Here is a 14191-nt window from a genome sequence, read left to right on the forward strand (position 1 = left end):
ACTAAAATAGTTGGTAGGGTTTGCTTCTTTATTGCATTTTTATTTGGTATAGCTGTACTTAATAAAATTGTATTATATTAAGTTAAAGTATACAAGTCAGAAAAGATGTTTGAAATGTATTTATTTATTTAATTATTAAGGTGAGCCCTGAGTTGCGTGCCTGAAAAAAGTTGTTAGCATGCCATTTGGCACACATGCCAAGGGTTGCCCACCCCTGCTCTAGACTAACCATAGATAAAGAATACAATAAATATGTTTCAACGGTTTCAATAACAACCAAATAATATAAATGTGTAACAGATTAAGAAAAAAAAAAAAACTAATGATGAATCAGGCATTTTAGCATTTTGGAATCATGTTTGTTAATTTTTATACATGCATCAAAAGTGTTAAGCAAAAAACCTAATATAATAGGGAACTGCAGAAATATTATTACCGGGAGCCTAAAACCCTGTCGATGGCCTTAGTTATATGCAAAATTAGAAGGGGGGGGGGGGAACGTTTTCGCAAATATGTACTAACTGTGTGGTGCGTGCTGCAGCTATAAGCAATAACCAATAAAGCAATCGCCTTACCATGTGTTTTATTTTTAAGAATTTGTATTATAGTATGATAGGGAAATGTAACAGTTTTGTTATATTTATATTTTGTTTATTTTAGTTGTAAATATAGTTGTTAAAAATTAATTAAGTAATAAAAATTACTAATTTAACATAAAAGAATCTCAACGAATAAAATTGTCTCACGTGAAACCCCCCAAAAAAAGTGGACCGCCCTCCCTAGCTACGCCACTGGTCCTGTGCATTATGGGCTCACACTATATACTCACACATACATATAAAAACAAGCAATAAACTATACCGTTCTCACGATATTATTATTGCATGACACCCCCAAAAGACTCATCGGACGAAGGCACCTACTCTATAACTCTGTCTCCACCGACTACAGTGAACCACATCATCTACAACAATGCCATCTACTGCCCCCCCCCACCACCACTAGTATTTTCACAGACAATCACAAACATCCATGTCCACGACTGGATTTGAACCCACAACATTTTGACTAGAGAGCAGATACACTAACCACTCGGCCACCCAAGCTGGCATGGTTGTTAGTGCATTTATATGCACTAACAACCAAAAATGGTAATCTGAAACAGAAAATTTAAGTTGACATTAATTTTCACAAACAAAATTCTATAGAACATCAGTATGCATATACTGATGGTCTACAAATCCAAAAAATTCTTACATATGTGTAAAAAGTGATAACAGGTAGATTAACCGTAACTAGCTCTCTGGAAACAATCTGAATATCATGTAAAATGTATCATTTAACTTATTTGTTAATGATATAGGGGGGGGGGGGGCAGTCTGAATGGTGATATTCAGTTGTTTGCAGATGAGGCAAAGTTGAGGAAAAAAAAACAGAAATGAAGCCAGTGTCGTGGCTTTTCAAAAGAAATTGAATATGCTGGCTAAATGGACAGGTGATTGAGATTACCAGTTCAATGTAGCCAAGTGTCAATTTTTAAATTTTGGGAAGCAAAGATAAGATGTAGAGTATGCACATTCACATCTAAAGATAAGGATGTTATTTTGCCTCTTTACAAGGCCTTGATAAGACCTCACTTGGACTATTGTGTGCAGGTTTGGTCTCCTGGTTTCCATTATGATTCTGATATATTGGAGAGAGTACAAAGGAGAGTGTTAAAAATGTTATCAGAATTGTGGAATACTGATTATGAAGACAGATTGAGAATTTGTAGACTGCAGACACTAGCAAACAGGAGAAGGAGGGGGTGATATGATTGAGACTTACAAACTTCTGAAAGGGTCATACGTGATTTCAATTTATGGAGGATGGGGAAAGGACGAGAGGGCATCCTTGGAAGCTGAGAAATGAAGGCCACCAAGAAGGGTGTGAGAGCTGGATTTTTATCTCAGAGAGTGGTGTGGTGTGTGGTTGGAATGGATTGCCTTTGGATGTTGTGAGTGCAAGCAGTGTGAATGAATTTGAGAATAAGTATGATAGCTGGTGTGTGTGTGTAGTATATGGTCTTCCTTAATGAGTCTCTGACTCCCTGGAGGTCTCTTAATAATAATAATACAGTTGGTGGCATTATCTTGGAGGAATGGTGGAGATGAGGGATCTGGCAGTGATCATGGATAAGGACCTAAAATTTCTGGGACACATTGCTAGAATCGTGAAAACAGGACAGCTGATAATGGCAGTGATGCAGAGGAAATTGCAGGGATGACTGGTGGATAGGAAGAGGAGGGGGGGTGGATATGATTGCATCATATAGTTTGTTACCAGATTAATGTGGATGATATAAATTAAAGATGCCAAAAAATTATATTCTTGGTTTAATCCTTTATCAAAGTGTAAGCAAAGTTTACGCATGAAGTAACTTCGCAACTGAGCAACTTGTATATAGAAGCTAATGGTTGCCTTAGTATCCCATAATGCAAAGCACACATCCTTACATGTATAATGCTATGCATTATGGGAAGGGGTCACTACCCAGACCGGTTTAAATTTTATTGGAATTTCATCAGTAGGAGCCAGACCCAGAAGTGATAAGAAGGATGAAGTAAATCAGAAGTCATTTCCATATACAAGTAGCCTAAAGGTGTCATACCTTATTGTCAAAATACTCTGGAATAGAGATAGATGTTGAAAGTTTTTCCACTTGATTATACTATAAACTAGGGTGCTCCACCACTGCCCCTGGCGCCTATGTGCCCCCCCCCCCAACACAAGGTGTAAGGAAGGTTGTGTGAAAAAGGGACAATTGCAGTTTATGCTTACTAATGCCCAGAAGTATTCAAAATAAGAGTGACGATTTGGGACATTTTTAACTCAACTCAGCTAGAGTTGTAGACATTAGACTTGGTTAACTAATGATGATGATATGGTTATAGGAATAGAATGCAAGGGATATGGTGTACTCAGAGAGGACAGAAAGAGTAGGAAGGGGTTTGCTAATGATAGCAGAGGAATTGAAGCCAAAAAGAGTGGAAGTACATAATGGGGGGGGGGGGGACAGGGATTCAGAGGGTGATTCATTTGAGGCTATCTGGTGTGTGATATAGGCCAATGGGACAAAATATGTAATTCTGATCTGATCTGATTTTCCCTTTCAGTTGTTTCCGACCATAGGTGACTTTGTGGGTATATTGCCCACAAAGTATTCCTGGTGAGATTTTTACAGGGTAGTTTACCATTGCCTTCCTCAATCCCCCAATTTTATCCAGGCTCAGGACCGGCATATGGATGGAGACGTATTCATGACTGTAATCCATGTATGTTCATGAGGCCGGTTTGCCTGTTCTGGGGGATGGAAAACCAGAGTTTCCCGGTGGAAAAAAAAACCCTACCTCCGTATGAGACCGGCTAATTCATCTTTAGTCGAAAGAGACCAGATAAAGGTTCCTCATATCACTGACGGAAATTGAACCCAGGTCTTTCTGACCAAAGGGCTTCGTCTATACTGACTGAGCTACATCATAGTGCTGATATATAGAACAATGAGAGACAACTGATTTTGATACATGATTTTATTTGCTGCAGTATGTGCAAAATATATTTACTCCAAAGATTGCAAAATTTGTGAAAAGTGAAACAGGTGAGTGCATGTATTGTGTAAGTGTTTTGGGTGTTTTTTTTTTTTTTATTGGAGAGTAAGGAATGTGTGGAATGGGTTTCCAGAGGTGATTGTAACTGCTATTTTTTGGTGAATGAGTTCAAGGAGAGCTATTAGAGGTATTTGTTAAACAGAGGTTAGAGTGGGTCTTCCATGATGAATCCTTTACTTCATCTAATACCTGAAAAATAATAATAATCTATGAAAAGCTATATTTATCTTCATTTTCCATAAATGACATGATCACTTGATGATTCTGCTATTTTGTCTGCTTTTTTCACTTCCCCATCATCTGTATTTACTAAAGTTATTTTGTGCCATCATCATTCTTTTTTTATTATTATCATAATTATACTTTCTGAAGTATAGAAATAGACTTTGTAGGACAGTGAGGATTTTTTTTTTTTTTATTAAGTCAAGTGTCACTCCAAAAAAAATATTTCATTATATAAAATAATGTAATGGTGTAATAATTGCTTCATAAGTCAAAACATTTCTTGCAAGAAGTTGTCTAGCAACATATACCATAAATTCATTCACACTCACTCATGTTCATAACATATTCTGGTAATGCATTCCACTTAACCACCACTTTTCTTGTGAGGAATCCATTCCTTGCTTCTTTTTTACTAACATTATCCAGAAATTTCATCATGAAAAAGTGTTACATTGTTGAAGTGTCATATAAGTGTCATTTGCAAGATATATGTATCCATTCTTATTGTGCTGTACCATCATTCTCTTTGTAATAGCAATTTGTATGATTCTTCTTATATACTTTTCCACAGACTTGCAATCTCTCCAAGCATTTCATTCCATACCAATTTCCTACACAACATCATCATCAAGTCATGTGTTATTGTTGTTCTTTTTAGTTCATTTCTGCTGCACTACTCAGTCTTAATTCTCTTATTTTTCACTTCAATTTTTTCATTTCCCTTCTCATACCTTCCATATCTCCTTTCAATTTGTTTGTTCCCACTAGCATAATCATCTTTTACTTTTCATAATACTAAATATTGGATTTCTTAAACCATTGTTTAAATTTATTCTGTTAAACCTAAAAATAAATAAAAAAGTAAAGAGCTTCAACCAGCACTTAAATCTAAATACATGATCATCATCAGACCTCCAAGTTCAAGATGTAATAGCATTGACCTTTACTATACAATGTAATCATTCACATAAATTATAATTCAGAAGTAAATTAGTAATAAACTGCACACTTTTTATCACCCATTCCTATTTCTTCATATGTATCACCTTCTCTATATCTGTTTTAGTTAGCTAAATGCTTTTAGTTAACTGAGCAATAATGTATCATATTATGAATGTTTTTTCATTCTTTTTTTTTTAAATATATATATATATATTTGTAGATAGCAACTCATCATGCTAGGCCAAAATGGTCTAAAGAGATGAGCATAATTTATAGGTATGGATTTATGACTGGATTCTAAGATGTTATTCCTTTAAATACTGTTTAGTACTAAACTCTCATTGATTCTAGCTGTCAGCTATGCAGAGGCTGTTGCATGTTTTTTTAATGTGATTACTAACCATGAAAGATTATTACTAAACCTATAGTACATTTGCACTGTAGTTGGGTGAAGGATTTTGATGAAATTCATCTTCCACCTAAAGACAATCACAAACGTCCATGTCCACACACAGCAGGATTTGAACCTGTGACCTGTGTTGGTTGGAGACTGGGTATGCTAACAACTCAGCCAACCACTATTGTGGTTTCTTAGATGTACTATTGATTTCTGTAAGTATAGAGCCTTCATAGTTCAGTCAGTTTTGATGATGCCCTTTAGTTAGTAAGACTTCAGTTCAGATTTCATCTATAATGTGAAACCTTTATCATGGCTTTCAATTGAAAGTGAGTTTGCTGGACTCGTATGGAGGTGGCAAGATTTTTCTTACTGGAAACTCAGGTTTTTCATCTTGCCAAAAAGGTGAACTGGCTGGAAAAATGTATGCAAAAATAACTGTAATGTACTATGCATATAGCATTAACTGCCCTATCAGAGCATTAATTCGATTTCAAAGAAGTCAAGTTACTTGGCCATTGAGCCTAACATGTAAGAGGGAAATGAGTTTCTATCAATATACCTCTCTTCCTACATTAAATAAAGAAACATAGATTACTAATTTTTGTTTTATGGTATTAAACTTTTATTGTTATCATTATTACCTCCTATTTAGATTTTTTACTGATTATCATTGTTTTGTTTTTCCTTCCTCCCCCTTGAATATAGGATATTCAGCAGCTTATGCTGGTACTGATATAAATCAAAGGTCATCTAGGCCCATATGAAAATCCTGGGAACAAATTGCGTACAAAGCTGTTGTAATCACATTTTATTTACTGTCGTTATTATGGATGCAAAGTACTTAATTCTGACAATGCTGAAAATTATCATGGATCATTTTGATCCTTTATGTACACACTTTCTCCTTTTTTGTTTGTGTGTGTGTGTGTGTGCACGCACTTGTGCATTTTTGTTTCCCCTTTTTTTGATGCTTCTTTGCTGTATACTTTTTGTAAATGATAAAGTTCATAATGTATCAGGAATGTTACTTCTCTGACCGAATTTTAACTACATACCACTGAAATATAATTTGTAATGTATAAACATGTATGTTGTCTAAATGTGTTTATATATAAAATTTTGTGTAAGGTTGTAAAAAAAAAATCTGAAAAATCTTAGTCATTATTTTAATTATCATTTGTATATTTTTGAATAAATAATATATAATTATAGCTCAAATCAGAAACAAAGATTTGGGTTGATTTCTTAAAAAAAAAAATGCATTTTGTAGAATGTTGAGTATATTCTTGAGTACTGTTAATTTGAATATGCATTTAATCACTAAATGATAATCACCATCATTTAGTGATTATCATTTATATAAACTTTGTGTAAATGTTTAGAGTATTTATTTATTTCACAGTATTTAATGATGGTAATAATTTACAGTAAGTTTTAAAATATATATTAAAAAAAAAAAGCTGCTTATGTTTGTATATTTCATTATTGTATGAAAACCACACACCAAATATGTAATATATCATAAAACATGAATGCAGAATTATTGGAAAATAAATACTTCAATTGTTATTCTGTACATTTTTTTATATCTAAGTTTTATCACCATTTGACTTTTCTTTTTTTTTTTTCAAGTGGTTCAAATGTTATTAAAAACATTCACAAATTTTGAATTTCAGCTTAAGAATACTTATTCTTTTTGGAGCTGTTTTTTGATTACCAGTCCTCATTGTTATGTTTAATTTTGTAGTGAGGTATTTATTAAAAAAAAAAAAAGTTTGCTGAATATTTTGCTCTGGTGCTTTACTATCCATTCATTACACAATTGCTATTTTAATTTTTAGTTTCCTCCTACTCACTCGTTCTGTCACCAAATGTCATATATAGCACTAACAAAAATTTCTGCCTAAAATAAAAAAAAAATTTTCTAATCAAATTGAGAGAATTACAGTAACTACCATTTATCCAGCCTTCAAAACATCAACCCTTTCCTTCAATTCACCGACCCTTATATATGTCATCTGACTTTTCTGTAAAGTGCCATGTAACAGTACTTCAATTATCTGAACTTGCTATTCGGGTAATTGAAGTATTGGATATTAAAAGAACTTTACAATTCTTCTTTATCCTTTTCTTTCAAGGGAGAAAAAAAAAGGAACTTAAGAAACTATAGAGCATAGCAAGAAAATTCTGTTAAAGTAGTCTGCATTGCATAGTCAACATTGAAGGATGCAATAATGGACTGTTTTCCAAGAGTTTGGAGAGTATATTGCATGAATTAATTCAATGAAAAAATTGACTGGCAGAAGACAGGAAATCATTTCCATTGCCCATGAACTTACCTTTACTTAGGGAAAGCAGAAACAAAATGCCTATGAGAAAGCAGTGCATCTAGAGAGGGAGATAAAGAATTTTTAGGGAAATTTTTGTTGCTCTTATGAAAAGTAAAAGGAAGATATAAACGTAATACGTTTCTTTTAGGAAAGGCTAGAGGTGCATGTCAGTCCAAGGAATGAAATCCAGCTGTCTCTGGAGAATACAGATATTATCAAGGGTTGGGTAAAATTGAAATCTTTCTTGCAAAAAGAAGACAGGGATGTATTTCGGTTATATTGAAACTGTGAGGAGGTTGTCCTTGCACCACAGAGAAATGTGAGGCTTGTCTGGGCTATGGGGGAACAGTGGGAGGGGGCATCAGTTTTTAGGGATTTTTAGAAAATCATGGTTTTTGGAATGTTTGAAGACAGGCTTATTTGTCAGATAAGAGGAATTGAGTGTATTGTCATCAGCAAAACTGTGACTAAGATTTGAGGTTAATAAGAGAAGTTCAAGTATAGGATTCAGGTAGGTTATACTCCAGCATTTATTTTATTTATTCATTCTTATGGCAAAAGGAATAGCAGCTATAGGTCAATGTCTAGTCCAGAAAGCCAATCCAGGACCTCATCTGTCACCTCATGGATGTCTTGGGGGTTACCATGAAATAGGTCCCTTGGGGAGTCATTCACAATATGAGTAATTGTCTGGGCTATAGGGGGACAATCACAATAATGGTGGTCTGACAGTTTCCATTTGTGTTAGTAGGTAGCCACATCTGCCCTGGTTAGTTTTGATCTTGTTGACAGATGACCAAATCTTCCTAGGAAGAGCAAAACCAGGCTGCAGAACACTGGGATCTTTAACCAGGAAGCCATTTGTTGAGAGATTGTTGGACCAGTGTTCTTTCCTCATGTCAGATGTTGATGGTAAGGCAGCTGAAGAGAATTCATTCATGGACCAGAGAGGGTTTCTTGATTTTAGGCAAAGACGGGGTGGATTTGAGAGTCTGGTGCAGGAGTGGGTTGCTCGTTACTCTATTAAATCTTTAATTGAGGCTTGTCTTCTCTGTATATTTGATGGAGCAATATTAAATAGGACAGACAACCAGGGGAGAGGGGGTGCTTCTCAGTGTCCCACTAATTGTGCAAATGGTATAGTTTAGCTGCGTGTCTATAATGTTAGTGTGTGCGCTTCTTTCCCAGACGGGGGACATGGTATTCTGCTGCAGAGAATGTGAGGACTAGTGCAGATGACCTTAGGACTTCTGTAACACAACCCCAGGTTGTTCCAGCAAGCCTTGAAATGATATTATTTCTCATTTTAATTTTGTAGGACAGGTTGGTGATGTGCCTTTTATAATTTAGGCTTCTGTCCAGGCTCGCTCCAAGGTATTTTGGGTGAGGCTCATATTCTATCATCTTGCTACAGAAAGAGAGGTTGCAGTGTCAGTTTGCCTCTGCATTGTTTAGGTGGAATGCTGTGAGCACAGTTTTTGTTGGATTTGGCTTCAGATACCACTGCTTGAAGTACTCTCCAGGATATATAGGTCTTTGTTCAAAGGAGGTAGATTGGTGTATGATTACTAGGTCATTTTCATACATGTATTTGTTTGAGCTAGTATGTGGTGATTTGGACCTGTAGATGCTAAAGGGGGCTAACATAGAGCCCTGTGGAATACCGTTGTGGAGGAATTCTGATCTCTCTGAATTTTCTCTGCCAGAAAAAAGAGCAGGACATGTTGGAGAGGATGGATTCAAAAAGCTGGAGAGTTTTCTTTTGTATCTTATAATATTGCCTAGCTTTATGCGGAGGGCCCCTGACCAGACCGTGTCATAAGCTGATGTTTGGTCAATGAAAGTGACTCCAGATTTAAGTTTCTTCTGGTAGCCTGCTTCAATCTGTGTTGTCAGGACCAGTACCTGGTCACAATTTCTTCCTGGCCTGAAGTCAGCTTGTTCAATCAGGAGTCTCTTCTTTCATTGAGTGGTGAAATTCTTTCAAAGAACTTAAAGGTGGAGCAAAGCAAGAAGATAGGTCGTAAATTCTTGACATTATTTGGATCTTTCCCTGGTTTGGAGACAGCTATTTTGGCTTCTTGCCATAGTTTTGGTAGTTTGCCAGTTATAATTTTTGAGAACAGGACAGCCAGCCAAGTGTGACCTTGTTGGCTGAGATGTTTAAACTCAGGGAGTAGATCATCCACTTCTGCAGCCTTGCCATTCTTGGTGAGTTTTAAGGCTTCCTGTAGATACTGAGATACTTCCGGAGATACTGAGCGCACAAGTTCAGGAAGCTCGGGCCCATCATCAAATTTTTTCTGATGGTAGATTGCATGGTTATTTTCCTGGTAGAGCTTTGATGCGTCTTGGAGGTTTCAGTAAATGATTAGCCATTTGGTCAGGAGTTATCTCTGGTGGTTTGTATTGTTGGTTCTACCCCACCTAATCTTCTCAGAAGTGACCAGCTTTTCCAGCTAGTTTTGGTGAAGTCAAGTTCATGGATGGTTGAGATCCATCTGTCCTTCCTGATTTTGTCAACCATTGCTATGAGCTCCTTAGCAAGAGTTGGGTCTTCAGTTTCTTCATATTTGACTAAAAGTTCCTCAGTTTTCTTGCTCCAACATGGTATGTACTGTTTTCTGTAGCCTCTGGGAATTAGAGGTTTTGGCTGCTAAGTTTTGATTAGTTTAACAATTCTGGGGTAGCTATTAGGGACGGGTGGTATTGCTGTAATGATCAGTTCAGTTTATTTCTCAAATACATTCCAGTTGGATCTGCAAAGGTTCCATTTAGCAATTGGTGTTCCACTGATGGTTGGGATTGAAGTCTCTGTCTCTATTAGTGTAGGACTGTTATGGAATCTGTTGAGGATGGTTCTGGTTGTTGGAAGAGGGTGATCTTCAGAGACTATGCACAGATCTGGGGTGTTAGTTCTGTTCCATCTGGCTGAGTGAAAAGTGTCTTCGTGCTTGGCATCGTAAATCAAATATAGGTTATATCCATCCAGTTAACTAGATTATCAATATCTTGATTGTTAGAGGAATAGCTCCACATGGTGTGATGAGAGATGAAGTCACCAATATAGATAGCAAGGTGAGGTGGCAGCCAGTCCATCTGGTCAGCCCAGGATTGTGATGGTGGCTTCATATTTCTCCAATGCTGGAGCATTGGAGAAATATGAAGAGCAGAAGCCATTCCCCAGGAAACAGTGATTGGTCACCCAGTTATAAAGGATGGAATATAGACCTTAAGTCACTTTCTTAAGGATAGCATCTCTAAGATAGTTGATTAGGTCTAGCATAAAGGTGACTTAACTATTTTATAGATGCCCAGAACAGCTACATTGATTTTTCCAAACTTTTTTTTCATATTTTTCATCCAAAGGCTTTGCTTTGTGGGGAAAATCTGCTGTGGAACAACAGTGATAATCTATACTGGCAGTTGCTGATTAATTGGTGTAACTCAGGTGAGAGAAGAAATTTGCTTTTCCTGACTCTCTCTCTCCATTATATATTCATAGAACTGAAGTTCAGTGGGACCTTTTTTTTTTTAATTATTAATCTCTTATCTCCATGGGCTGAATATGGGCCTGCATCTGTATCATAAGTTATATAGATGAGTATGAAAGAATGCAAAATAATATAGAACAAGTATTAGTTCTGGAGCATTTTGAGTACCATAGTAGGATACTACTGGAGGGTAGGAGTGTGCTCTTGAGAAGTAATTTCTTAAGTTGTCTCCAGGAAATTGAGAAAAACGTCATGAGATCATTCTTTTTGGATGATGTTAGAATAATACCATCCTGGACATGTGGAAGAGGAAAATATAGAAAATATATACTAATTTATAAGTCTTATTTTTCTTTCCCTTATTAGTGTTATTTATTTTTTCAGTAATTCTTTTTTACTAGTATTATCAAAAACACTTTAGCACATTTGCACCAGGGACGGACAAATCATTTCATACTACTTGTTTGATATCCAGGCAGGTACACTACAAATTGTGGCATGCTTCAAGTGAAACCAAAAACTTGTAGGTTTTTTGTTTTTGTTTTTATTTAGGGGGGGGGGTTGTTTTGAGATATATTAGAAACTACTTATGGAGAATTCTAGTACTTCTAATAAGGAGAATTGTAATATTTAAGAGTTGATATATTTAACTTACTAAAAGGTGTTAATATGTGAACCAACATTAATAAGACATGATCTATGTGGAAATGATTGGCGTATATAAGGGTGGGGGTGTTAAAGAAATAGCTTTATTAGAGGCAGATGAATTAATAATCTACACTTATGGTATGGTTATAGTACAATTGAAGCTTTCAATAATTGCTAAGGGAGAACCTAAGTTCTTTTTGGCGAGTAGTGTAATCTCCTTATTTTTGAATTAAAAAATCTTTCAAATAGAAAACAGCATATAGGCATTTAATATCTAACTTCACTGACCTTTCTTTTCAAATATCTAAAATTTCCTTATACTGCGAACTTGAATTCAAACTTCACTATAGATGCCACAGAGATCTCTGTCTCTGCATAAAATTAACTAAAGAGCATCATAGTTTTTTTGTTCCACTTTTTCCAATTTGATTTCTTCATATGGAACTTTGAAACTTGACAAAAGCAAGGTATCACATTTCAAAGTCTCTATATATGTTTTGTTCTCTTAATGATTTCAAGAAAATACAAATTTCTTATCTTTCACTTAATAGATCTCAGTGTTGCTCACAGATGTGAAAGTAAAGCAATTTTTTTTTTTATGTATACCAAAAGTATGGTTAGAAGAGCAATATAATTAAATGATATATAGTTATGTAGGAAAGTTTAGGTGTCAGCATTACTATCTGAGATCTTGTGCTATAATTCACAACACCAAAGAACAAATTAAGTTATTTGGCTGATGATACTTTGCTGAATTACTAACAACATCCAACCATAGTTTGTTGTGGTACATTAGCATAATTTACTAGTGTGAGAACAATTTAAAATTATAATCGACAAAAGACTGACATCCTGTTATGGCATCCTCTAATGTTGGATAAAAAGTTTAGAGGATTAGTTAGGTTGCAGTTGGTCTTAAAATGACTCTCAAAGATTTTGAATAAATTAATATAGCCATACTTGTTGAGGTTTAGAGAGTGTTTCAATGCCTCTGCTTCTAACCTCAAAAGCAGTGTGTTTTGGGGATCAGCAGCATTTCTGCTGAAGGAACATTTAAAGCATGATCTGTCTATCCTGACTTACCATAACGAGGGTAACAAATGTATTTATTCTCTGAGACAGATGTTACCAGATCTTCTATAGGCATATGCAGGGGTGACAAATTATGCAAAACATTTTCTCCCCCAAGATCACCTAGTATTTTAATGACATGTCCTAATAAGTCAATAGGAGTCGGTCTTCCACAAAATTATTAATAGTGCTCTACCATGTTCAAGAAGTATTTTTTCTATTAAACTTAAAATATATTTTGTTCATTCTGCAGCTACTTGCCAGCTAGCAAAATCTACTTGTCCTGGGCATAAGCCACTTCATGCATTCCTCATTGTAACAGAGAATGGCATCTTAACTTGCCATCATTATGGCAAGTAAGGACTTGCAAACAACACTTTAGTTACCATGTCATATGGAGTGAGGGGAGTGAATGCTATTTAGAGGTCATGCAAATTGGAGAGACTTATTGCAATCAGCAGAATGAAACATTCTAAATTTCAATAAGCATTCTAAATCTCCAGTGGCTATATTAATTTACCAAAACAAATGGAAGACAATCCTAATGGCTGTAAACTTTTATCTAGCATTAGAGGGTGCCAAAGTAAGCATTAGTTCTTATGTTTGTTACGTAATGCTTGTTTATTTGACAAATTCTTTGTGCTCTGTGAAGTTGCTTGTTAGAAATCTAAGAAAATATTAGTAGCTAAATAAATATAAATTCTTATTTTGTTCTTTTGGTAAATTATATTGCAGAGCCTCAAATGAATGATATTTATTGTAATTCAACAACTTTTATTATTATTATTATTATTTTTTTTTTTTTAATATGAAATCCTTATCAGTCCGTTGCACCCTACTGCTTAGCAGAGACCTCTCCCAGTTGTTTGTTTTCCCTTCCAGTGCCATACTCATTCACTGTCTTCATTCGCTTGATCTCTTACTCTGTTTGGAAATCCAAACTGTAATATGGGCTATCATCTTGCATTGTGTGACTATAGGGCCAGCCCAGTTCCACTTTAAGTTATCAGTTATTCTTGACTTTGTAACATCAGTTTTTTATTATATGTTACATATTTTGCTTTGTGCTCTTTTAATTTCTGCAACATTTCTTTCCATTGCTCTTTGGCATTCTAAGTTTTTTTGTCAAGGACCAAGTTGTCAATATGAAAAATATAATGAATCTATGAACTTCCCTTTAAGTTAAAAATGGGCAAATTTTCAATTAATTCTCTACTTTGATTATTCTGGACTCTATTATTATTTTTTATTTATTTATTTATTTTTTTTAATCTTGTCTGTTGTTGAAATATGTCATTTGTCCCAGATAGGGATGGCATACTATGACACTTATTCAATGTTGATACTATCTCCATCATAGAAATTTAAGTTATTAGTCATCATTTTTGTTATTGTAAAATTCATTTCATGTCTCACCAGTCTGCTTGCATTGTG

General features: G+C 35.2%; 1 protein-coding gene across 4 annotated transcripts in view; it reads left to right on the forward strand.

Annotated features, from left to right (window-relative positions):
* Positions 1-6783, forward strand: part of LOC150100287 (palmitoyltransferase ZDHHC2) — a 353926-nt gene extending 347143 nt beyond the window's left edge. For all 4 annotated transcript variants that reach the window (XM_090402380.1, XM_090402379.1, XM_090402378.1 and 1 more), the window contains one exon: positions 5920-6783. Coding sequence is in view for 2 of the 4 variants with exons in the window: in XM_090402379.1 (XP_090258505.1) it covers positions 5920-5978 (59 nt within the window). In the remaining 2 variants the exon portion in view is untranslated. The remainder of the gene's footprint in view (positions 1-5919) is intronic.
* Positions 6784-14191: the final 7408 nt, after the last annotated feature.

Source organism: Typopeltis vanoorti, chromosome 13 (genome assembly GCF_054136105.1).
Source record: "Typopeltis vanoorti isolate ZY-2024b chromosome 13, IOZ_Tvanoo_1.0, whole genome shotgun sequence".
Classification (NCBI taxonomy): Eukaryota; Metazoa; Arthropoda; class Arachnida; order Uropygi; family Thelyphonidae; genus Typopeltis; species Typopeltis vanoorti.